At 40.7% G+C, this 25,792-nt stretch overlaps 3 protein-coding genes across 6 annotated transcripts in view; all 3 read right to left on the reverse strand.

Moving 5' to 3' along the window:
• Positions 1–2,818: 2,818 nt before the first annotated feature.
• On the reverse strand, positions 2,819–11,275 carry ctdspl2b (CTD (carboxy-terminal domain, RNA polymerase II, polypeptide A) small phosphatase like 2b). Of its 3 annotated transcripts, none has more exons than XM_028402346.1 (14): positions 11,091–11,275; positions 10,317–10,371; positions 8,003–8,193; positions 7,160–7,292; positions 6,935–7,084; positions 6,532–6,780; positions 6,325–6,421; positions 5,915–6,026; positions 5,716–5,802; positions 5,472–5,534; positions 5,305–5,384; positions 4,998–5,124; positions 4,710–4,805; positions 2,819–4,569 (listed from the first exon to the last, which is right to left on the reverse strand). In XM_028402346.1, the coding sequence occupies exons 2-14, from the start codon at positions 10,336–10,338 to the stop codon at positions 4,504–4,506; spliced, it is 1,473 nt and encodes a 490-aa protein (XP_028258147.1). In that variant the 5' UTR covers positions 10,339–10,371; positions 11,091–11,275; the 3' UTR covers positions 2,819–4,503. The 3 variants fall into 3 exon arrangements, with proteins under 3 accessions (XP_028258147.1, XP_028258149.1, XP_028258150.1); XM_028402348.1 differs by lacking the exon at positions 11,091–11,275 and adding an exon at positions 10,462–10,478; XM_028402349.1 differs by lacking the exon at positions 10,317–10,371.
• A 256-nt stretch (positions 11,276–11,531) lies between these two features.
• golm2 (golgi membrane protein 2) lies at positions 11,532–20,776 on the reverse strand. Of its 2 annotated transcripts, XM_028402329.1 has the most exons (10): positions 19,688–20,776; positions 17,363–17,417; positions 17,112–17,214; positions 16,872–16,962; positions 16,578–16,704; positions 16,304–16,387; positions 15,573–15,857; positions 15,215–15,352; positions 13,521–13,688; positions 11,532–12,588 (listed from the first exon to the last, which is right to left on the reverse strand). In XM_028402329.1, the coding sequence occupies exons 1-10, from the start codon at positions 20,012–20,014 to the stop codon at positions 12,512–12,514; spliced, it is 1,455 nt and encodes a 484-aa protein (XP_028258130.1). In that variant the 5' UTR covers positions 20,015–20,776; the 3' UTR covers positions 11,532–12,511. The 2 variants fall into 2 exon arrangements, with proteins under 2 accessions (XP_028258130.1, XP_028258131.1); XM_028402330.1 differs by lacking the exon at positions 13,521–13,688 and having other exon boundaries at positions 19,688–20,775.
• Positions 20,777–22,083: 1,307 nt separating this feature from the next.
• The window catches only part of fam189a1 (family with sequence similarity 189 member A1), a 66,354-nt gene continuing 62,645 nt past the window's right edge, over positions 22,084–25,792 (reverse strand). The window contains exons 7-12 of the mRNA XM_028402279.1: positions 25,422–25,557; positions 24,591–24,669; positions 23,733–24,509; positions 23,420–23,491; positions 22,755–23,077; positions 22,084–22,322 (exon numbers count right to left, since the gene is read on the reverse strand). Of these exons, the coding sequence (XP_028258080.1) occupies positions 22,119–22,322; positions 22,755–23,077; positions 23,420–23,491; positions 23,733–24,509; positions 24,591–24,669; positions 25,422–25,557 (1,591 nt within the window). The 3' untranslated portion in view covers positions 22,084–22,118. The remainder of the gene's footprint in view (positions 22,323–22,754; positions 23,078–23,419; positions 23,492–23,732; positions 24,510–24,590; positions 24,670–25,421; positions 25,558–25,792) is intronic.

Consider the following 25,792-nt stretch of genomic DNA (forward strand, 5'->3'; position numbering starts at 1 on the left):
GGACGGATCATATGGCCTCTTCTTCTCCCTACCTCATAAAGTCATCATCACTTTTATCCCACTACCTTTGCTGTTACTTTGAACCAGTGGCGCAGGAAGTAGGCGCCCCCTGGTGGCGAAGCTTTAAACCCGCACGACAATGAAATTATATTAATATCTTTGTTTTTTCTGTTTCACGACGTTTTGTTTCGTTGCAGAGTTTCATGAATTTATTTTTATCTGTCAAAGTCGCCCATCAAAGTCAGTGGGCGGGGCTAACGCGAATATAATCCATTGCTTTGACAGAAAGAATAGAATTAATTATTTTTTTTCCAATATCACCAGAACACTGTACAACATTAGGGACAAAAATTCCAACTTCCACTTCAATGTTTTTGCTACTTCAAAATTTTAATGTAGATAACAGCAAACTAACTCTGCATTATAGGGTTAGGGTTAGGAAGGTTGTAGAGTTGTGGTTCAAAGTAGCATTGCATCCAGTGATGCCAACAGACAACAGACTAAACAAAGTGATCAGGAAGGCTGGCTCTGTCTCAATGGCTGCAGACAGGAGATGTTTGAAGCAGTGGTGGAGAGGAGGACACTGAACAAACTGTTATCAATAATGGATATCCCCAATCACCCTCTGAACTCTGCACTGGATGGACAATGGAGCGCCTTTTCCAAAAGGCTCAGACAGCGTCGTTGTCATACAGATAGTTATAGGAAAACTTTCCTGCCTCATGCCATGAGACTTCATAATACCTCATCTCTGTGCCAAAGATAACACTGACTGATTGCTGTAACTGACAGATTTTGCACAAGGTCAGGTTTTAACTGTTAAATTGCACACTTTTGGTTTTGTACTTATATTTTATATTCCTGTTTGCTGTAAATAATGTTTAGACTGTTTATTTCTATCGTTAGAGGTATATTTTTAGTATAGTAGCCTGTATATTGCTGCTGCAATAGCAAAATTCCTAGCTTGGGATGAATAAGGTACTTCTATTTTAAAACACAGAATTGTTGACATTTTTGTAGATTTATCAACCAATAAAAACTGAAAATTACAGAGCCTTTGCTCAGCATTTAGTAGAAGCACATTTTTGATCCAACACAGCCATGAGTCTTTTTGGGAAAGATGCAACAAGTTTTTCACACCTGGATTTGGGGATCCTGCCATTCCTCCTCGCAGATTCTCTCCAGTTCTGTCAGCTTGGATGGTAAACGTCAGTGGACAGCCATTTTTATGTCTCTCCAGGGATGCTCAGTTGGGTTTAAGTCAGGGCTCTGGCTGGGCCATTCAAGCACCTGAGTTCAAGATGAGTGTCACAACAAAGGCTATGAATACTTAGGACCATGGGATATTTCACTTTTTCTTTTTTAAATCTGCAAAAACGTCAACAATTCTAAAAAAAAATGACCTTACATGATTTTAGCAAATGGCTGCAATATAACAAACAGTGAAACATTTAAGGAGGTCTGAATACTTTCCGTACCCACTGTAGGTCCTCCATCCTCCAGGTCCGCTTTAAACATCACTGCAATAAATAGTGTTTGTGTATAATGACAATATCAATAAATTTCCCACGATTAATCTTCAGAAGCATGTAATGTGTCCAAGAGGAATAAAAACAAATGCAGAGTTTTTTTTAACTTTAAAACTTTGTTTCAGAAATTCAATGTAACTGTATATACACTTTACAATAGCATACAGCCTGACAGATAACAAAGATGTCTTAAAACATTTTTAAATACATCTTCAGCACAAATAGCAATTCTTGCAAGTAAAATGGCTTAACGGATATTGAAAAAAAAAATAAAAATAAAAATCATTAACACGACTGCTGTTTTCTGCAGAAAAAGTGCCATGATTAAAATTTAATTCAGGACTTTCCCACAAAGCAAGCTGTATTCTCTACATGCTAAATTTAACAGTTCAGTGACATTGCGCTAAACTAAACATACAGATATTTATAAGAAAACAAAAACACTCCATCTGATGTAAAGTTAAATCTTCATTAATACATTTAAAAAGTAGATATGACATGCCTTTTGAAATCAAAAATACAAAAGTTTTTCCTTACTTTAAGGATTTTTTTTAAACATGAAGCTGCATGTATTGTACAACATTAAGTGTACAATAAAATTGGTAATGCACATAAAAATGAGCTGGATGACAAAGTATCAAACACCTCCCACAGATCCTTCAGAAAAAAAAAAGCCACGACTGATAATTTTACATAATCACACAGCCCACTGAGGAGACGAGCACACCTGGGCTACATCACACACTCAACGTGAGGCTTGCATACTACGAGTTGGCAGTAAGGATGGTGAGAGGTCATGGGAGGCAGGGAGATGGGGGTGGGGGGGTGTGGTGTGACCTCAAGACAATTCCCTATTCCAAGCACATTTGTTGCCTCCTCTTCAACATTTAAAAATGGCAGCCATCCCTCCTCATCTATTTGTTCTAGTTGCTGAGGACAGAACATGGAACCTGGAAAGACACTTGAGCTTCCACCCCATGTACAATTTACATTCATAGTCTGGACATGTGTACCCATTACATTATGTCTGAGTAAACACCATTGTGCCCTTTAACAATTTCACTTAAACAATATTTAATTAGATTTTTTTTCTGGAGAGCTACTAATGTCTTGCAAGAAAAGGCAAAGGTCGGCGAGCATGGAAGAGAACCTGTTTAAGCAGGATTCACCTGGCTAATTTACATATGGGAAACAACTCAGCACAACACATAATGAGGGAGGAAAGACAGGGGGAAGCATGGGCATCTCCTTGTTTTAGTATCTGCAGAGATTTGAGGTCTGATTGTCTCTTTCCATTGAAGCCTTTTTTTATTTTTTTTTTTAAATGGGTGAGAGCACAGGAAATGGCGTAAGGCAGAACTTATGAGGGGAGGAATCGTATGGCACTGTACAAGCAAACCAAACACTCATAGCTTTAACATAAAATGCACTTTGATTCAAATGAGAACTAAAAAAAGGGTCAACAATGCAAGCCAAATTGTCAGAGACTCAAGTGATCTCAAAGGTTTGGGTGTTTTATCTATCCTCCCAGGCTAACATGTACATTTTACAATCCACTGTGCGTCTCTCGCTGTGAAAAAAAAAAAAAAAAACGAGGAGCGAAATGTCAGTTTGGTTCGACAGGCTTCCATTGGATGACAACACATTCAAAGAGTTACCATTCTTAAACAATACTTTAAACTATGCTTTACCAAAAGAAAGAACAAATTCTTAAAGGTTGCAAATAAAATATATATGACACAGGTAGAAGGGCAGTCAGTGAAGCTGACGGTAACAGTATGTTGCTGGTGCCAGATGTGGCTGGTACAAAGTCTGGCCATACATTTCATGATTCACCGGCAGAGATGTGCTACATTAGTCATAATGCTACTGATACAGCCATCAAACCACACAGTACGACTAAAAGAAACAGATCACCGATTTAGCCAGAATACTCGAGATAGACAATACTGATTGCAGACAAATGACAAAATCAAATACTATTGTGAAGGAAAGGTTAATGTTGACAGATCATTTGGAAAATGAATGCCCTCAAACCATTACAATGTCAGATTTACAGGTAAGAAAATCTTAACGTTTAATTAAGGAGCCTAGTTGTGTCCACAGTGATGCCAAAATGTTGAATTATTTGTTAAAACGAGAACAGAAGTCCTGGGTTATTTCCATAAATTTAATTTGACTATGCAGTGGACAGTCATTAATATGCACCCATGTTCTTTTTAAAAATAAAAAACGCTTACCATAAAACTTACACAACCCCTTTTAAAATATCATATCTTACAAACCGAAGAAAAAGAACATTGTTGCAATGCTTTAAAAAACAAAAAACAATGAAACACCAGTTTTACCAGAAAAAAACTGCAACCAACAATAGAAACTTGACAGCTACGGAGGAATGCATAATATGCTTTTAAAAGGCTACAGATTGTAGGTTTGCCTAAACACCAAATCAGTGAGTGTGTGTGTGTGTGTGTGGCTAGGAGTAAACATACACACATGCACAGATTGATTTATAGGCCAGTCATTCCTGCTGAAAATGGTCTGTAGCCTCAGAGTGTCATTATTCATCAGTGTCAACAGCGTGAGCACCAGGGGGTTGGTTTGGGTAGAGACTCTGCCGTTATAGAGTTCCTCTTTACCAGGTGGCATTTTCAAATCCACTAAACCAGCACCAAGACTTCAGAATTTAACATGGAGTCAATATCTGGCTCCACAGCTGAAAGGTCACTCAAAATGTAGAGTCAACCTGGGTGTGTTCAGTGTGTGTCTAACTTCATCTATGTTTTTGTTTTTTAGAAAATTTCACTCAGATTTTTAAAAATGTTTCTTTTAAAGTTTTTAAAAAGCAACAGTGGATTTAAAAACAAAAAAGGCTATTTTTTTAAAGTAATGGCAATGTTGTAGTTTGTAATCCAAAGAGAGGCTTTTTACACGCATGTTGTTCTCAGTCTTTTCCTGTTGTCCTACTTCAAGTTCAGTCAGGAGGCAACAAGTCGTGAAGCCGGAACTTCTCCCGAACATGCGGCCGCACATCTTCATTCTGACACGTCCAGCAAGCAGGTGAAAAAGCACAAAGGACAAATAAGAGAAGGTTTAATTAAATGGGCCAGTATTACTCTGCAAGGCCTTGCCTACCTACATTAAGTGATTGACAGGTCCAATAAATAATGAACATCTTACCATCTCAACCAACTTTTCCAGGAAGGGCACCAGCTTCAGCAGCTCATTGTCATTCTTGTCCATGAACCAGCTCTCTATGGGAATCCCATTGGACAACTGTTGATAAGAAAAAACAATTATAAGCTGATCAGTCCACCGTGCCTTAGACAGTACAATCTTTGGTCAGTGAGGACAGCAAATACACTTGGTATTTTAGGCTCCACTATATTGAAAGAATGGTTACACTTTTATGCAATGTAGTATAAATGTTTTTGTGATTCTTTGTGGAATTCTGAGTATCTATTTCACCTGATATGCAAAGGCTTGTGGTGAATTGTCGATGATGATGGTCTTCGAGAGGTCTCTGCCCAAGATGTTGAGGTCCTTGATGTAGTTTCCCTGGACACAGACACAGTGCTCTCGAAACAACCTGTGTCTATTGTTACAGCAGAGAATGAAAGGGGGGACAGGAAAAAACATCCATCAGTGACATGGACAGTACAATCAATAATTCAGGAAAAACCACAACAGTGACACCCGAACAGCTGCACATGGCAACACAAGCGCACTACGATGTTGAGCTTATTGTGCAATGATAACAAGAAATGTGTTGTACCTTACTAGCTGCTTTTTAGGGTCCAAAATGTTGAGCAGTTTGTCTGCATACACCTTTTTAGAGGCTGTAAAAAGGATGATCTGGGAAAAGGAAAATAATAAATCTCAAAATATACATAAGTCCTTAAAATTATACAAAATTGACAAGAGGTGGCAGATTATATTTACCTCATATATTTGAGACATGCGTTCCAGAAACTCTCTAAAGAACGGCCTCAGGCGCACATACACCTGCACAAGACAAAAAATGTTTATAAATATCATATGACAAAGTCAATGCAATCAGAGAAAAGAAGCTCAATAATACATTCCTTTTAACAACAACACTGGAAATATTTTTAAAACATGACATTGCGCCCTCTAGTGGCATCATGGAGAAATTTGTGAAGTGTTCTAGAAAGTTGGCACTAACCTGATAAATGACATCCTGAAAGAGGACAGGGAAGGTAAGTGCTGCATCCTCCAGCTCATTTAAACTGCAATGGACTAACGTTTCATCCTAAACAACACAAAAAGATACATGACCAAATGTAAACTGTAAACATGTCTCAAATTTTCCACTTCAATCATTAAAAAAAACAGCTTTTTTGTCACTAGAAAACTTGACTGACCAGGTCTAGGACCAGAGAGAATTCAGGCGTGCTGCGTGTCTTCAATGGCAAGGCTGGTTTACGTGTGAGCTGCTCTTCTGTAAGTGGTGGGACATGCTTGATAAAGAAATACCTGCAAATCAAAACACAACACCTTTAGCTAATTCAGGACTGCAAAAACAGTGATTACAGGGACTAACCAATCAGGCCACACTCACAATAATATCACAGTCGAAGTGACAAAACTCTTTGACGTCCTGATTATGCGCACCAAGAAACAGATACAGTTTAATCTTTCAGTATCTAAATATAAAACCACACTTCAAACGAGGACTTCAGATTTTCCCTAAAATTAATATTCTGGTATTGGTTATTGAATCGTATTTAGTGGAGTGTTATTGCCAGTTAGAGCATTTAATGGATTAACTTACGGGTCAAAGACTTCCCAGTCTTCCTCATAAGATGCTTCTGGTGGTACAGCAGTGGGAGGTGCTTCTACACATGCCATATCCGGACCACAGCCTGGAGCTTGGAAAACAAAAGGAATATTTAAAAACATTTTTAAAAAAACAACATAATGCAAAGAATTGCCTACATAAGAACATTCAGAATTGTGGTTTCTTAAGGTACATATCTACCTGTGAGAGGGGGAAGGTCCGCATCTGGGTCCAGCTCTCCCTCTTCTGTTGTGGGAGATGCCTCAAGGATGGTGGGAGGTCGCAGAGGCGGCAGTTGCGATACACTGGAGTAGAAGTGAGTAGCGGCACAGAGTTCCTGTGTGGATGTTGCTGTGCTAGTGGGTGTCTCCACTGTTTGCTCCATTTCCAGCTGCTTGACTATCTCCTCAGCCTCTAATGCCTGGTCTGGGGAGTCTGATCCAGAAGAGGCTGAAAACCAAACAACAAGAATAACATATACTGCAGTGGTGCACTATTGCATACTGGTTTAAAGTCAGTAGGCCTATCTATACATGTTCTGCAGACCTTTATTGCAATGTATATTGTGTTATAAAGACACAACTACATCAGCGTCCACACTTACCATTTTTAGCTGTTGAGAAGAAGTTAAAAACGGGGGAGAAGATGGTCCCAAGAAGGGTTGTTCTGGGAGGGCTGCTGGGCACCTCGACGGCTGTAGTCTCCTCCAGACTACCGTTAGGTTTCTCCTTACTTCTGTCATGATTGGTTGCTTCTGCAATGAAGAATGAAGACGCTTAAACAAATGTAACATTCAGACAAATATTGTAGTCATTTGACTGCCACTCACGTCCGTTGATGGAGCCTCTCCTGCCAACTCTGCTAATAGTCCTCCGAGGGGGGTTGGTGGGTGTAGAGGTGATCAGGTTGTTGTCCACATCGCAGTGGAGGCGTGTCTTCTTGGCAGGAGTTTCCTGCTGCACCTGAGAAAACATACAGCACAAAATGTGATGAAAACATAAAAATAAAACACATTTAAACCAGTTGTTTATTGACTGTGACCAATGACTACAAATGACAAAACAATCAATTTGGAAGTTTCACACAGATTTTGTTTGTACTATCTTGAACAGTGCGACATACAATGAACCTTCCACTGGATTTATCTAGTGTATATGGACCATAAGATACAATGTCCTGCAAGTCTTATATAAGGACTGTGATCAAAGCGCAAGAGGAAATAAGTAAATCAAGTAAAAATATTATGGGTTGTTACAACACCCACGTTGTTCGGTAGGAAAAATGTGTTTTAGCCTAGCTGACTTTTCCACTTGTTACTACCTCCTGTCCCTGCACACCAACTCTGTGAGCCAGAAGCTAAAATTAGACCAGAGTCCGAGTTCTCAGACAAGCTGCTGCATTCCACCAGACATTTCTTGGGAAACATGACACTTCGCACCAAGAAACCCTGTATTTCACTCAGGGACCTGAAGAGCACATTGTTAAATGCAGCTTTTAAGTAGATAAGTGCAAAATGAATTGAGTTTAACACTGTTAATTCAACACACTGTGGAGAAGGAGGAGGACAACTTCTGCTACAGCTGCACAGTAATGCTGCCAGCAGTGGCACCATATTCATACTAGTTTTGGACTCAAATAAAAGTTGGCCTGATGGGATCATAAAGGTAGTTACCTTAACAGCATTTCCTCTGATGAACTTCTTGATTGTTGAGAACAATCCCCTCCCTCCACTGGTAGGAGGGTCCTCTTCTACTTCTGAATGCCTCCGCTTGGTTCGGGATGGGCGGCTTGCCAGAGGGGGGTTCGGCTGCTGAGACGCCTTACGCATTCTCAGCCTCATTGTTTGAGCAGTCACATGTAAAGCTGGTTTAGAAAATGAAGACAAGGGGAAGGGGGTAGACACAAGAAAAGACATGAAGAATCGTTATGACTATACGGTCAAGGAAATAAATTAAAGATATATATTCTTTTAAAGCGAACGAACAAGTTGTGTGAACAGTCCCCACTGTTTTAACTTTTAAAATAGATTAAGTGCGTGGGATGCATCTATGTGTTAGTATGGTGCATTTTCTGCCAACATCTGGATGCATTCAAGATCCCATTTCACTTACATCAGTGGATCACAGCAGCCACAGCTGGCTTTAGTTCCACTTTTACAGTTAAAAAAAAAAAGCAGTACCCAGGATCTTTGCAGATGCAGACAGGATTCGGCTTAACATGGTCTGTGTACAGGGAGAACTAAAGACAATTCACAGTGAGAACGAACTGGCAGGCACAGCGGGCCAGAGTGCTTATGTAACTCCAAATGTGTCCGGACATATCCACAACCTGTCAGGAACCCTTGACACAACAATGCCTTTCCAATCACATACTGTACATACTATAAATGTCCTTCACTACATCTGCTTTACATTTACACAAGACTATATCCATGAGCATGTCAAAAGTGTATGTGCTATTGTCCAATCACACACACACACAAAAACTGCAGCAGTGTCAGAGTACATGGTAACTTTAAAGTTATAGGCAAGCAGGAAAAGTGGGGCAAGCCTAAAAGCTGTAACTGCTCACCCTATCAAATAACTCTGTAGATGGGGGAGAAGTACTAGTTTAAGAAGGACACACTCCATGATTTATTACTATATATTCAATAATTGCAATTTTAGGAAATAACAACACATCTGAATTTGTGTGAAAAAATGACTAGCTACCATGCTTTAAGCAACCTGAACATGGCTTTGCGCCACATCCATAGTGAAACAAATACATTTTCCCCTTTTGCACTACCTGCAATTGACACGACGATAAATATTAAAATGTCTGAAACATTTTGGCTTTTTATTGTGATTTTTTCAACTGTATTTCTGTAGCCAATACATAGAAAGGGACACCATATTCCTCATACTCAGAGTATGACTCACTTGGCAAGAGATGTGTCAATCCAAGTAAGATTTCGGAGATATTTTTTTTACCGAAAACAATAAATAATATATAATAACAAAACAATCAAAAATACTTGTGTTGTTGATGGCGATAACCTGCAGGTTCCTCTAAATCAGGGCTCTTGGCTCTGCTACGTTTGTGTGTTAAATATTCTACTTTCAATTCTCTGCTGTCAACTCATAGTCAAAGTGACAGATGCTGCATTTAAGGTTTTGTCTGACGCTCTATTGTTAGTAAAAAGCGATCACCAACAATCTGTTGTGCTGCATAAAGCATTGCATTCTGATATGATAAAGCTGCTTTTTCACTCATGCCTCTGCTCTTACGCATTGCACATGTCAGGATGCACAATATTTCCTTACTGCAGCTAAATAAAAAAGGGAAATTAAACGCCGGCTATATTTACTGCATGATCAAACCTCACCGAAGCATGACAGCAACGCTACAGCTTCTAAACATCCACCTTTCTATGCAATCGGCCACTATCCAAGGAACATGCACATCGCTAGGTACAGGCAAGTGAGCGGGAAATAAGAACATGCATGCAACTGAGACTGTATCAGCAAGCTATGCTGAAGCTAGCAGCAATGGAGACACAGCAGAGAAACAAGCGAGGCCCTCCCGACAACCAGTCCCCTCTGCAAAATTTACCCCGAGGCAACTGTTAGCCAAGTTGCTCAATAAGTGGATAAAGCATATGTCATAATCGATATTATATTTAAGCAGAGTGTACACTTGGTCCATCAGCTCCAATGGTGCGGAATTATAAAAAGCACAACAAATTATCATGACTACCAAGCTTTGCAGCTAAACGAGCAGCTAGCTCCGTTAAGCTACCGCTACCCCGTCAAACCCCAGCACAAGAGGTTTGCGTTCGGAAGTGAAGGTACACCACACAACTTTCCTTTTTTCCACATTGTTAGATTTGTAATAAAAAAATCTCTGAATTGACGTTGTAGGTGTAGTACAACCTTGCACTTAAGTGCACTCGAGTTTGCTAATGTTAGCATTTCAACAAGCCAAGCCCAAACAAGCTAACTTACCGTTAGCAAGCCAGTGTGACATCGTTAGTTGATCGAAATGACGCTAAATGATGAACTGGTTAAATAGAAAAGACATGATTAGCTAAAAGCTATAAAGTTTGTTGAGTGTTTTGACTCGTCTAGCACCATGAGTTACTCGTCTTACTAAGCAACTCCTCGTCTTTAATCGACACCAAACACAGTAACGCTATCCAAATTATCTGCTAATCCAGGCAACGCTATCTATAACAAAGCCATCAATGTGATTTTATTTCCCGGCTAGTGTTGACAAACATGATCCGCTCAACGCCGGATGAATGCTAACAAATGGAGAAGACGATGCAGGCGAGCTAATGTAATTCTAGCAAAGTTTAGCTTAAGGAATGCCAAATGTGGACGACATTAACCTTAAAGTAAACTAAACGACGGACCTGGCCAGTTTGTGTTAACAGTTTATTGTGTAAAGAGTTGAATATTATATTTTGCTACACGTATCCACATTTGTTGAAATGCTTAGCAATAGCAGCGAAAGGTAGCTACAACATATTAGACCGAGCAGAAAATAGCAAGGTCCGTGTTAGGCCGTGTTTTCGCTGCCCTTAGCTATGTAACTTAGCTTAGCATAGCTAGGTTAGCGTTAACCCTACCTAGCCTTAAGGAAAAAACTGCTCCGGGCTAACAGATGTGCACGGGCAGGAAAGGAAAAATATTTATCCCGTCATTACCGAACATTACACAAATGTGAATAAAGGAAAACAAATGCACGTATAGGTGAAGGTAACACTGATGACTTACTTTACAGTGATCCGCAGTATCTGAAGATAACGTATCAATGCCGATTAAGCATCACAACAGAGGCTGAGCTTGTTTTTCCAACGATCTGTTCCGACTTTTTATGTGTATGTACTCAAGGGCCGTCTTCGAAATGACACACCGTTGTGTTACCAGGCGCCATTTCCCGCCTCTGCTCGGTCTCTCCGAGGCAGATACCCGTATGGGACACAGACACACCCCCTTACCTCTCGAAAACAGTCTGCAGCGGAGGCTGTCGCTTTCCCTTTTCTTCTATCAGCGCTTATAAACACAGAGGACTCCGTCTTCGGAAATTCTCCTTTAAAAACCAACTAATACATGAATATTTAAAACACCAGCGCTTCGCTGTATATACACACTTGGAGGAGGATTTAAGTCGCCACAGACCTATTGCAATCATACATCTACACTGACAATGACAAATGACATGAAACATCACCTTTAATAAAATTAAATTACATTCAATGTGCCTTTCCATGAGAAACATGTTTTTTTTATCTGGTTGCACAAACTGAACTGATTTCATGTTCACAGATTTCCCTAAAAGGTGAGGAATTATGTTCCCTCAGTACAAATGATAACAGTTCAACTACATTATATACAGGTGACGTCAATAATGGAAGCATGAGTACAGTTATGTCAGTTCCTTATGTGCAGGGGTTAATCTCCGCACACTGAGGAGGATACTAACATTGCTCTAAGTATTGCTTAAGCGTCAGTATTTTGCTCAACTGGATTATTAATAAAAAAGGTTCAAATGCATGCACTGGCATTAAAATAATAATGAAAAAAAACTGAGTGAGGAGCACTTTTGAGTGTCTGTCATTAAAGAAAAACTACATTAATATAGCCATAAGCAAAGTCCTTGGCATTTGTATCCCATCTCCTGTAAACAAGAAAACACTCATCCATTATAAGTCCCCCAAATTGTGTTAGAAGAGTAATCTTTTAGAGTTTGTTTTGTTTTTTTATCAAGCAACGGCAAAAAAGCAAAAAGAAAAGTAGCAAATAAAACAAAACAACCAAACAAAAAGAGATGGTTGAGCCTTCAAGGTATGATGTGAGTCAACAGGAACCTTTTTAGATCACTCCGTTATGATCGGAGGCAGTTATCAAATACAAAAACAGTCAATGTACAGGATATTATCTCTACTGTCATAACTTACATCCATTAGCAAATCAACAGCAGCTCAGGAAAATGCCAGGATTTTTTTCTTCTTCTTGGTATTATGTTACATTATTCAGAATTCTATGATTAGTTGCATTGTCGGTTTTTTCAAAATAGTCCATGACACTGAGGATGCATCCTATAAACTCTTAAACATTTTGATGTTCAAAGTATTGAGAGGCCAGAGGAACTGTGAAGGAAAGTCTGGATGAGTTACGCCTATGTGAGTTTCCATTCAAAGAATGTCATTGGCTTGATGTCTTTTTCCATAATCCATAGCCCGATCCCCCTGCATGTCCCGCTCGTCGTCATCTGGGAAAAAGAGCAACAACACAGGCATTAGAGTCATGTAATAATAAATTATAACATATAATAAAATGCTGTAACCACACAGTATAAACTGTGGTCAATTAGCAGTTTATAGCTCAAAAGTATTAGGATCTACTGCATTTATCATTGTTGAGTACATTAGGATCTTCAATTGAACAATGTGTTGGAGGAGTTAATGCAATATTGTCAACAATGTGCATGTCACATAAGGGTGACCTTTATATTGTTACTGCAATCACAGATGTAACACATACAAATGGCCAACTTGTCAGATGTGACTGGAACATGTTTTTCTCTGGTGTATAAAACTAAATGAGTTCCTTCTAAATGCAGCACAAGAATCAAATATTAAAACTCAATTCAATCAAAGATTGATGGTTGGGAAATGATCACAAAGACAAATAAAAACATGGGCATGCATCATATTTTAGCGAGAACACAAGACACATTCAGGAACACAGTGAGCTATTTATATATATCTACTGGTCTAGATGTGGGTCAGATGTTTGGTGGGCACAGACAGGTGGTTTAGCTAAAAAAGAAGCACAGGCACTAGATGGCAACTGAATTACTCTCACAGAACCGTGAGTTCCTGGGTCGTCTTTCTTTTCCCTCTACACGGGAGAAAATGTCACAAATACATGTTACTGTGTGTATTATGAAATATCTAACAGGAGCAGTTACTCATCCTGAACTGCAAACAGAGCATCCCTGCTTTGACTCTGAAGGAAACAGAGGTTATAATTTTAAATATATCTGTATTAATGATGTTGCAAGGACCAAACTCAGGGTACTGTGAGCTACTCGGGACAAATGCAGTGGGGCACAGCAGCAGGACAGGGGGGTGGAGGGAGCAAGGGAGGAATGGTGGATACACATCTGGACAGGCAGTCCAGTTCCCCGGCCTGGCTCACCTTGAACGTCTTCCTCCCCACCATCACCATCCTCTTCCTCATTGTATGCCAGCTCGGCCTGCTTGTCAGCCTCATACTCACCCACGTTCCCATCATCCCCATTGTAGTCCGCTAGCTTAGAGCCGTGTTGCGGATCTACTGGGGACTCGTTCTCATCAAAGAACCGGCCTGCAGGAGGCAGAGAATGGCCTCATCAGGAAGGGAGGGAAGCGGAGGCAGTTGTAAGGAGACAGGGAGGTGAAATATTGCATACTGAATGCATGAAGGAATAGGTGATTGCATGAAGAGGATGACAAAAGATAAGAGTGATGAGTTGAATGCAAGGTGGCAGATTTTAATTTGAAGACAAGTGTTTCTGGAGAGGACAGAAGTCAATCACAGAGCCAACAGGAATTACCAGGGTTCTCTAATAATAAGGGACTTGCTGGATGTATTACTTGACAAGTCTTCTTCTGCCCAGTCAAATCACAATAACCCAGCAGTAAGTCCTGCCTGCAGTTTAGTTTTGCTGCTACTATAAGATATGTATAAATGATGTTAAAGAGTGTACATGTCCTCTAGCTGCATTACACAGCGATCCTAACATGTAGTGTTTTTATACACATCCTAATCCAATGCAGCTTCAGATAATAAAATGTGGTTATAAAAAGTATAGGCTATAAGCTATTTAATTTCCTTGGTTGCAGTGAATAACAGTCACTACAGACCACTGGCTCAAATGGACATTTCTACAGTTTCTAAAGTGTGCAAAAACATCCATCATCTGAACCCGCTTTGTCCTGCAGTGCAGGGTCATGGGGGGCTGAAGCCTATCCCAGCTATCTACAGGTGAGAGGCAGGGTACACCCTGGACAGTCCACCCAACAATCACAGGGACAAACGTGCAAAACTCACAGATATATAACTTTAAAAATAAATGTAACTCAAATTGTGATTTTATTGCTCCAATTTTTTTCACACTAGCATCTGAAGAAGTTTATGTTCCCATTAAGACCTTTAGAGGTCAAATGGCAGTGTGGATTGATGGGAATGGGTGGGACTGGAAAAGCACTGAGCCAGATGGCTTCTTTGGGGTGGTAGACTCGAGTGAGCACCAGACTCTGGCAAAAGTGAGACATCTGGTGGTTAATTTATAATAAGATGGTATTTATAAAAAAGATCTGAGATAGAAGACTAAAACAAAATGAATGAATAGAGTAAGTTTCAAGGTATCATTTCTACAGTCAGTGAGTTGGATGTGTGAGGGAGGTGAAATGACAGAACATTAAAGAACAGAGAAGGAGGGAGAAAATGCAGTGAAGCTGAGCAGAAGCCAGGCAGCAGGAGAGGATCATCTGGGAGCCAGGTGTGTGTCATTTGTCTTCTCTCCCCTGCAACTGAGCCCTCTCTACTCCCCGACAAAGCTCCTACCCATATTCAGACACAACTCCCATTTATATACTTAGAATTTTTATGTTATGTTGAAATATGGGGGTGTATCCAGTTAGCACACAAAGCCACACAGATGGCACTGCAGCAAACAGTATTTCACTCTCTGCATTACAGAGAGCTGTGAGTCAGCAGGAAGGCACAGAGACAACAAACACGGATTTTAATTTTTTCATGTGTGAATAATAAGAAAAAAAACTCACAGCTGCAACCACTGTCTAAATAAAGTCTGCTTATGACAGATTGTTTAAATTGTGGTCACTCACTTTGTCGGTGGTGAACTGGCTCTGCAAGAACTTGGTCTTTGGCGTGGTGAGGCTGGATGGGGTTGGGCACCTGGGCAGGGTTGGGCGGCAGAGGAATCCTCTTCAAGTGTTCGCCGTCACCTTTGACATTGTCAGGAGCTGATAAAATGACAGAGACTTGTAAAGAGACATGGCCCATTGCAATGTGGCTAAAATATTTTAAAACATGTTACAGATGAAATCATGCACCGAGATCTTAGCTTTCAACTGAAAGCACCACATCTGTAAAACTGTCAGTCCTACACCCAATTATCCCACGCCTAAAGGCTCTAAAAGAAAGCTTATTACACTCATTACATAAATGCGGTGAATATTGTACCTTGAAGTTGTCTTTGCTGTTCTCCCAGCTCATCTGCCTTGATGCCTCCCTTGTTGTCTTCTTCAAAAACTATAGGTCTGTCTGCCTGTTTGTTGATGCCTGGAGGTGCAATCGCTCCCCCTCGACCATCTACTCTGTCTTGCTGCAGTCTGGGCTGATCCAGTGACAGGCCCTGACCTCCAGGACCATCGGCCGGCCCTAGTCCAGCTCCAGCTCCAGCACCAGCTCCCCCGACCACTTCAGGAGCATCATCGTGCTTCTGTGTAATAGCTGGTTTCTTCAAGGCTGCAAAGAAATTTCAAGTGTGAATTTAAAAGGAGCCTGAATGATGACAGAAAAAGTATTTTTACACGCCACATTCCGTGACATAATAATGAGGAATTTCCTGTTCTGCCCACATTGGTATGCACAGTAGTAGGTGGCTTTAAGCCACAATGGTTAGATCCCTTTCTTCAGTTTTGGATGTAAGTTCAAAGCATTTAACTAACTGGTATTTTTGTACAGAGTTTAACCTCACATCCTTTTGCTGGGACTTGTAGTCCCCACAAACTGCAGATACAAAGGCAGCAAATGTGTACGAGACCTTTAGGCTTTTTAATTGTTTCCCTACTAATATGGTCAAAAATCAAATCACTGTAATTCTATACAGCTACATATTTTTCCTGATTTGTGAATATACTAGGTTTAACACACAAAAGCAATGCTCTTAAAAGTAGAGTTGAACTGCTTACCAAAGTGCATATCATCGATTTTTCCCACTTCACTGTCTTCAATGCCAGGCATGCCGGCATCACTGCCAGGCTTACCCAACTCTTCTGTAACACAATGTAATGAATGCAGTAGTTACATAAACAGGAACAACACACAGTCATTACCATTTAAACTGAACACTGATCTGCATGAACAAGTGGAGCATGCACATTGTCTCTGAGCAATCAATCAAAATCCTGATCGGGAAGATGCAGCAGCACATGTTTGTGTTGACATTGTCACATTCACCATTACCTTTTAAATCTGGCTGTCTGTCATGCCGGTGAGTGGCCACTGTATGGCGCTCTCCAGCCAGCTCCACTCCAGTAGCTCCGTCTGCACGTCTACCTGCCAAGACACCCTTCTGGCCATCCATGACACTCTGAAGAATGATCAGAAGTTAAAGAGTGAAAGTAAGAAAGACAATGGCAAAGAAGCAGTTTAACAAAACCACAGACAAGGAAATTCATTAAGTACAATGTGTGCCAGAGGAAAAGAGTTATCAGAAAGAAGAATAATTACTATCCTGTTTGCTGTGTTAACACTAACCTGTCTTAGCTTTGATGCTTCCTCCTCCAGAGTCTTTTTTGCTTCCTCATACTCATCTTTCAGCTGTGCAATCTGGCGTCCACACTGTAAACTAATTAATACAAATGCATCTTTGATTTAATCTCTCAGATTTTTTCAACATATATATTAAAAATCTCATATTCAAATTTTAGGAGATGGGTTCTTCATGTCATAGCTGCTTTATGTGAGCAGAGGACGGGCTGACAGGAGGATACATACCTTTCATACTCCAGTTTTCTTTCTAAGGTAGTGCTGTTTTTCTTCACTTCTCTGAGTTGATCTTCCTGTTTCATAAACTCTTGCTTGAGCTCCTTTAGTTGCTCTGTTTGCACCAACACACAAACAAACAACACAATTTGACAGGTTTACTTCCGACTTGAGAATGAGTGAGAATTTCCATCCTTAAATAGGGATTTTGCCAGTGTGGATTATGAGTGCCCTCTGTTGGCCACACAAGGATGCAGCCTTACCTTTCAGCCTTTGAATTTCTGTCATCTGGGCTGTCACATCACCTTGCAACTTCATCTGCCAAAAAAGGAAAGGTGCGTTTAGGATGCTGATCCTGTAAGATGACACCTTCATACAGGTTTGACAAATATTTCTTAAGACATGTACACAATGCAACCGGTTCTATGACTATGTCACCAGCAGGGAGAGGCTTGCCTTTTTTTTTTCTATGCTGCACTTGCAGCACAACCAAGTGGACCTCCCTGCAGAATTTTGCATCTGCTAATCCTTAATATATGAATAACCATTAACCTATTGCTCAATTTGTTGTCTTAAGCAGGCATAAAATTAAACAATATATACACAGTTAATGCAACAGAAGAAAAACCTTTGATACATGCAAAATAAGAGATTCTCTTTCCTGGGGAATTTCAATATTCAGAGATGTTTTGGGGAAGCTATTAATAAGCTGATAAAATTGCTGTTCTTGAATGAGTTGTAATTGATTAAGACAGCAAGACCGACAGCATCAGGAGACTAAAAGTTGATCCTGTTGAACCCTTACAAGTAGTTTATGGCTTTGTATTTAACCTGCTGAAACTGTACCTCATCAGATCACATGACAATGTGATAACACTGTTTACACATGGAGTAAGGAACCATTAGGTTGCATGATTCATTTTTGCACCTTGTAGGTACAGGTCTATCTAGAGTTTCCTGTGTGGAAGCCATTTAGGAACACACTATGGCTGACATTTCACCTGATACAGGGCTTGGTTGTTGACAATAGAAAGGAGTGGAACAACTGCTATGCAACAGCTTCTTTATCTTGATTACGGAAAGAGAAAGCCATCAGCAAGAAACCAGAAGGCTCGGACTTCTGTTTATTTCAGAAACACCCCCTCAGAAAAACATGACATTTCATTTTCATGATAGTTCTCCCTAAATTTTCTTTATTATTAATGACTGGGGTTGTCATTTTGATGTAATTCTGTCTAATTTAATGTCTGTGTTTGCAGAGCATGTGCAACCCTTAGGTGTGCATTTATGGCCCTTTGCAAGTGGTGTTATCTTTCTGGAACTTATTCAAGCTGTAGCTCCACTCAGGAACAAATGAGGAAGTTATATGTGCCATTGTTTAAGGACACAACAAAGCAATGGATTACTTATAAACTTAGGTGAACTCAAGATTTAAAGTCTCCCTTTTTAAACAGCAATTGCCCATTCAGGATGTAACCTGTACTTCATCATTAAGACATCCAGTTGTGTTCTGATGTTTTATTGGATTTAATTGTGCCAGACACTCTGAAATCAGCACTATGCCACTAAATCACACACAGGGTAAATACAAGCCAAACAAATGCCCCTCCATTAGAAATCGGCACGTCAGGCTGCATGCAAATTCAAGAAAAACTGCTCGCCCATCTGTTGTCTAAAAGTCTCCCAGGGCAGCTGGACACACACCAACACTCAGAGGGTGCTGGGACACAAAAGCCAATCAAACAGTGGCTGGGCCTTCCGCACAGGACAAGAGGGAGAAAGGCCTTGTTAAGCACAGCAATATGCCTCTAAAAGAAATCATTAAGAAAGAAAGACATAATAAGTAAGTTAAGGTAAAATTGCATTTGTAGCTTATCTTTATTATGTGCTGGGTGTCAAACAAACTATATCCTGTTCAAAAATAAAAATGAATCAAATCAACCTATATCACGCCAACCAAAAATATGTTAAGTCACTTCAAGGAATAGGTGCCATTAAAAACATGATTTATACATTTTCGTGTGAATTTCAATGTGAGCTTTTATTTCCACTAAACTATTGGTGGAGCAGAATTTTAGTGAAAGCAGTCAAAGCAGATGGAAATGTGCAAACCAATGAATAGTACTGTCGATATGTTCCATCTGATACACATTTACAGCCTCACAATGAAAAGCACGAGGCCCAGGTATTTTTGAACTTGATGAACGAATATTTTTTTGTGATTTCCTAGTTGTGTTTTAGTCAAGTGTCCAAACATACCAAGCACTGTATATTTAACGTTGAGCTTGTTTTGCCAGCACATCCTTAACACTGTTTGCTCTTTCTCAGGTAAGGCACCCACCCACATGTTAAATACTGTCATTTGCAGGCAAATACAAAGAATTCCTATCATACTTTACTTTGTTTCCCAAACTACCTTTACCTGAATATGATTTTATGATTGTCTATTGCAGGTTGTGTAACGTTTGGGTACCAGTTTTAATGACGTACAATGTAACTTTTGACCATTTTCCCTCAGTAAACACAGTACTAGTAGTAACCCTAAACGCCATGTAGTCCGTGATCAAACAAAGTAAAGCCAAGTGTACCTTTTCATCAGTGCACTTCTTAATGAGCGCCTCTCGGGCCTGGAGCTTGCCCTCCAGGACGCTGTAGTCTCCATCCTTCTGTTCTATCTGTTTCTTGTGCGTGTCCACCTGCACCATCAGCTCCGAGTTCCGCTTCTCCAGCCGTCCCCGCGCCGCGTCCGTGCGCTTCACCTGCGACTGTACCTCCGCTAATTCATCCAGTAAGCGGCCGTGCTTGTTGGACACTGTCCAGTAGTTGAAAGACAGTATGGCGATGATCACCATCAAGAAGATGAGGATGAAGGACGGGAGGCGGCCTCCGCGTCTGTTTGCACCGAAACCGACCATCTCATAAACAAAGTATAGCGTTACTTCTGGGTTATTAACCTACTGAGCTCAATGAGAGTATTCTCCCGATGTAAAACACATCCGTCTACGTGACATGCCGTGTATATGCGGCACCCGTTCTGGAAAATCAAAGGCTTCACAGACAGTCATGAATGTTGAAGGCTTTTTCACATTTCTATTGATCTTTACTCTCCTTCCTTCTTCCGCACACTCGGCATCTTCGCTGCAATACGTCCAATGTTAGTAGGTGAAATACGCCCGCAGGGACGTGGCCTAGCTCAGCTGGCAACGTTAAACACAGCAGACGAGACTAGACGTGGACAGCCACACAGCGCCGTGGCAATGAGGAGTGCTACAACACAGCACATACACTTAGCTATATAACGTTAGCATTTAGCAGGATTTATCTGGCTGTTTGGGAAATTGTGCAGGGCTGTAGGTTTTAGCGTTTAGATCTCCGTTAATCATACAATCACCGTCACAGAGTAGCATCGATGATCTTGGATTCTGACCTGACGTTAGTGTTAGCTCCTATTCACGTCCAGCTAACCACCTCAAAGTAGCTAGCAGCCGTGCATGAAAGAACATCATTAGCTACCATCAAAGAAAAGAAGCGACTCCTCTTGCGGAAAGCAGATGCAATCCTTGTAATGCAAGCAAACGGATTCTAACAATCACTGTACACAGTTTCTTATCACACTCTCCACGATACCAGACCATAGATCATATCTGCGCTGCTGATGAAGCTAGCCGCTAACACTCCGCGCCATTTCCGCTTTCTGCTACCGAACAAATGCATTTCAAAATAAAAGTCTAGACGATCAACACAAATGAAATTGTTGGTGAAATTGTTGGTAAAAATGTTAGGCTTACTTCCAGTTTTACTTGTGCAGGGACATATTTGTATGCTGTGTACGTAAAGCAGAAATCACCGGAAGTGCAAGGCTGACAGTGAGAACACTTTCTCATCACATTTTAAATACAGGTTCCAGATTGAGTTTTTCTTTTCATGTATTTGTTTCACTAACAATACCAGCATGGGGCATTCATGTCTTGTAGTCTAGTTTATAATAAAACATAAAAAAAGCTCACCTTATTTCTATCAGTAACACAGATGCATTCAGCCATTTAAAAAAATCCTGCTTCTGAATATCCATGCTATGGGTACATGCCCATAAATTAAATCATAATTTACTTGTGAGGGAAATGTGGCAAAATTAAAGCTCCAAAACTCTACTAACTAAATATAACACATGGCCATTACTGAGTTACTACAAGAATGTGAGTATCTGGGTAATTCTGCAAGGAAAACAATTATGACATTAACCCCTGGCATGAGGAACAGTAATCACATGATGTTAACTACAGCATAAATAAAACAGGCACAAGCATCAACTGTGGCAAGACATGTTACATTGTCCGGTGTTTTTGTTATCAGAAACAATCCAGAAATGTCAACAAAAATAAGAACACAAACCACAATATAGAAACCCATATTTATTGTAACACTGATAAGAATTGTAACACAATGAGGTAAGTTAAATAATCCACATCTGTGATGTTCTTGAACCACAAAATATTCACCAGCCTATCAGTAACAAGTCCACAACATCTGCAAACAGTGGCTAATGCCCTGTCAGTTCAGATCACAGTTTAATACAAACATATTTTCTCTGTTTTCTTATGAGGACAAGAGGAATACTGATAACACAATCTCCCCCGTCTCTCAGCCATGGATCCAAACTTACCAGCTGTGTATTTGTTCTTTTTTAAGAGATGAAACTCAGTAGAAAAGATCCCCTGAGGGAGAAACATTCTTTTGTTTTTCTGATGAGAAAGAAGCCACTACAGACACTGGCAGGCTCAGTCTGAGTTTGCTACCATTTCTGCTGATGACTTGGTATGGTCTCACAGGGCACTAAGAAATACAGCATAAGAGCATTTCAGTTTTTATGTACTGCATTCGCAATGGTCTCACAATGTCTGAAGAGTTATTAATTACTCTAGAGACATTGGCTTCACAAGACAGCATGTCTGCAACACTGGCGCCCTGGAATGCCCCCTCAGAGATTTAACCCGCGTCCTTTCGGGGGGTAATGAGTCGTCAAAGAATGGTTTCTTTGGACTCAAGGCTTTGTTCAGAAGAGGGGGAGGCCAGTGGGTTGGAGGAGGCGCTGGTTGTTTGTGGGAGATGTTTTGGACGGCGCATGGAAGGGGACGGGGATGAACTCAAAGCGCCGCAGCTCTGTAGGTGAAGATCCTCATGGCTACGCTTTCTAGGTTTGCCTGTAATGCGCTGGGTCATCACCTAGCAACATAAGATTAACAAGAAAGAGACATGGTGAAGATTAGTTATTTATTCTTTTACATAATTCAATTCTATAAATATGCAAATTCTGTTGAAGTCGATATGCAACTCTCCACAAATAACAACACCGTTGCTCTATAGATTATAATGATAGATATATAATTGCTGATAATTATCACCATTTTATTCTAAAGGATAATCTCTGTTTTTTTGTTGTTTTGTGTTTTTTGTTCTGGGGCAAATCTCATGCTAACTTTCACCACACATCTCTCCATTTTTATCATTGTCTTTGACTTCTGTTGTGTCGATGCCATTACAGTCTCACAGGACCTTTAACATAACATTAACTACAATCCAATTTGGTCATTGCTCACCAATAAAAATCAAAATCTAAACTAAACTGCTTTCAACTGTTACTTTCTGTATAATTACCTGATCTATCACGTTGGCACTAAAGATGGCCTCTTCCATGTGTTTCTCATCCGACTTAATGACACACTTGATGTTGTTGACAACCTGCTGGACTTCAGGAGGTAGACTGCAGCTCGAGTGCTCCAGGAACTTTGCCACTAATATTTTGGTGTCTTTATACATTTTAAGGTCGGCCAAAGAGTGTGGGTGTTCATGGGAGGAGTGTGTGTGCAAAGACCGGGGCTTAAGGTGGATGTCGACTTTCTTCCCCTCCTTCTGCTGCTTTCTGACACACGTACGACCGGGTTTGCCTCCGACCACCTCTGTGGCCATGTCTCTTGGCTCTGAGGATGAAACCGAGGAACGTTGTTTAAACATATTTGATCATATAGAGTTTGTAAACTTAGGTGAATGCCAGTTGATGGCACTTTGGGTCATGAAGGGCTCAGTTTAATTGGCTGACCATTTTTTACTTGTGTGAATTTAGGTACATTAAGTGACAATGAGGCTGCCCTGTCTAAGCCTTGTGCCATCTGTTCATAAACAAATGCAGAGGTTTTTTTAGACATAGTTAGTAAAAAACAGTAAACCAGATCATTTAATTATAGTTTTCATTGAATTCACTCACGTTTTATGTTGAATCTAATAAATGTTTCTCAGAAAACATTCAATTTGTGTGTTCATACCTTGCTCTGGTGATGTATGAGCTGAATCCTCAGTAGCTGGATTATTTCCAGAGGCGCAGGCACTACTTTCTCCTGTAGAGGGAGACAGCAGACAGTAGCAGTAATCCAACATTTCTGACAGGAAAGTAATGTGGTGGAGCTGCCGCTGGTATGGCATATAATTGCATATAAATTGTAACAAATCTGACCTGTTCAGATCTGATCTGTTTTGATTTATTCATGCAAAAAACAGCAATTCTTAATGCTGGTGAATCTGGAACATGAATGGCCAATTTGTTCCTACACTGCATTATGAATCTTGTATAACACTTACTTCCTATCGTAGTGGAACAGGAGATGGGGTCACTGGTGGATCGGACGATGCGTGCCAGTTTGCGGTACTTCCTGGCTGCTCTGAGCCCCCGAGGCCTCTCTGAGGGTGAGTGGCCGCTTTGGGTTGAGGTAGAGGGGGGTTGTGATGTAGAAGAGGGTGACCAAACACTGAAACACAGCCTAGGGCCGCGTGGCCTGGTTGGAGGGGAGGGTGAAGGAGAGGGAGCCAAAGGGCTGATAGCTGAAGTTCCACCTGAAGAAGCCACAGAGGTGGGGGAGCAAGGCTGAGGTGGTGGGGGTATAGTAACTGGGAGCGTCAGCTTCCGGCTCATCATCCGTGCTTTAATGAGGGAGTGTGTTGATGCTTTAGGTGGCTCCTCAGGTAAATGTTTGGCTGAGGCCAGCTCATCACTTATGTGCATTGCAGCCCTGAGTTCCTCACATGGGTGTGTGTTCTCTGTAGAGTCTTCCAGATTGCTAAAGTTTTCTGAGGACCAGTCCGGGGAGCGTTCCAGTGACTCCTGGGTGTGTGAGGACTCACTGTATCCAGTGTCGCTAGGGCGAGCGTCAGTGTGAGGCATGCCACGGTGACAACGTGTGGAGCCACGTGCACAAAGTTCCAGACTGGTGCAGCTTCCATCGGTGGGGGCAGTGTGCAGTGTGCCATAGGGAGAGGAGTCAGAGCCCTGTACCTCCAGAGAGCACAAGTCCTCCGAGGAGCACGTCTGGTCTGGGTCTGCCACCTCTGACACCATCAGAGATGCACTGTCCACCGAGGCTGAAAACCAGGACACAGGTATTATTAACAAGAAACAAGCCTCTGTGATGTTCAGTGCAGCTGTTCTAGCTGTCTGTTTACCCTGAGTGCTGAGTCCTGCTGTCGTGTTCCTCTCACATTGACTGGACTCAGTGGCCTGCTGATCAATGCTGGTGGTGACCTGTAAAAAAAAGGAAATTATAAGCAGTGAATAGGACATAACAAATGTGAATATTTGTATGCATTGTATGTATTGCATAACAGCTGTGGCACCTAACTATCAATACCACTGATTAGTCTGTAGAGGGCACTATAAGACCACAGCAGTAATTTCTCACATTAAAGGACATGGGTACCAATGCAGAGCTCCAGTATCATGTAATTTTTTGATAAGTAACTTTAAATTAAAATAGAATTACTGATACTCATTTTTAAATTACACCACATGGTGTGTATATGCTGGGAAATTAAATCATTCAGAGTCTTTAGCCTGAAATCATCATCTCCATTAGTTTTCTATAGAAGTTGCTACAAATCTATTTCTGGTGAGAAAACCTGTTGAATCCTATTTGAAGGACACAGTATAAAATAGGTACAAAGAGAACTATGGATTTATCATGTGCATAAATGAGTAGTGGATAAAAAGCCTGAGGTGTTAAATGATGTTAAGAATATAGTAGAAGACAAAGGATTTGCTTGAACATTAAAGAGTTATTTTTAGCTTTGCACAGTGAGATGCAGCATAGCCTAAAAAAAGCTCTGATCATTTTAACATGACAGTCAAGGTGCTTCAGTAAGTCTGAAATACGAGGTGATAATCAGCTGGTATTTTAACACAGAAGGCATGGCACTGGCTTGACTAAAAGTCACATTTTAGCCTTTAGTTTAGTTTTTTAAACAGAAAGACAACATTACAGAATTGTTTTTCCTCACCTGGCTGGCAGGGGTTTGACCCACTACTGATTCATATGGAGGGGGCAGATCAGTTGGGTACAGCGTCCCTGGGCTGTTTATAGGGACCCCATAGATGGCACTGAAGGGAGAATGAGGAAAGTCCAGATGCAAGCCTCTGCCAGGGACATTAGAAACAGAGATCCATTCAAATATTGAAAATGTACGGTGTAATGTTCAGTGGCTTAGTGTGCATGTGTACACAGTGTGAATTTCAGAGAAAAAGCACTGCATTCTCTATTAAAAAAGCACAGATGAAAGACCTCTGAATCCTCTAGTCTCTGAAACCCCCAGTCCAGGGTGTATTGGTGCTATGTTATTCTATGTATTTCTTCCACTGTTTCATATGGTAC

The sequence above is a fragment of the Parambassis ranga genome, chromosome 3 (assembly GCF_900634625.1).
Source record: "Parambassis ranga chromosome 3, fParRan2.1, whole genome shotgun sequence".
Classification (NCBI taxonomy): domain Eukaryota; kingdom Metazoa; phylum Chordata; class Actinopteri; family Ambassidae; genus Parambassis; species Parambassis ranga.

What these genes read in the sequence shown, in the direction of transcription:
- ctdspl2b (XM_028402346.1), bottom strand. Translation starts at nt 10,338, where the DNA reads ATGTCACACTGGCTTGCTAACG. An exon ending in GGACCTTCCCCCTCTCACAG is followed by an intron (nt 6,422 to 6,531) that starts GTAGATATGTAC and finishes TTGTTTTCCAAG; the next exon opens with CTCCAGGCTGTGGTCCGGAT. An exon ending in GCATGTCTCAAATATATGAG is followed by an intron (nt 5,385 to 5,471) that starts GTAAATATAATC and finishes TCCTTTTCCCAG; the next exon opens with ATCATCCTTTTTACAGCCTC.
- golm2 (XM_028402329.1), bottom strand. Translation starts at nt 20,014, where the DNA reads ATGGTCGGTTTCGGTGCAAACAGACGCGGAGGCCGCCTCCCGTCCTTC. An exon ending in AGAAATTCAAAGGCTGAAAG is followed by an intron (nt 17,215 to 17,362) that starts GTAAGGCTGCAT and finishes TGGTGCAAACAG; the next exon opens with AGCAACTAAAGGAGCTCAAG. An exon ending in AAGCATCAAAGCTAAGACAG is followed by an intron (nt 16,705 to 16,871) that starts GTTAGTGTTAAC and finishes ATCATTCTTCAG; the next exon opens with AGTGTCATGGATGGCCAGAA.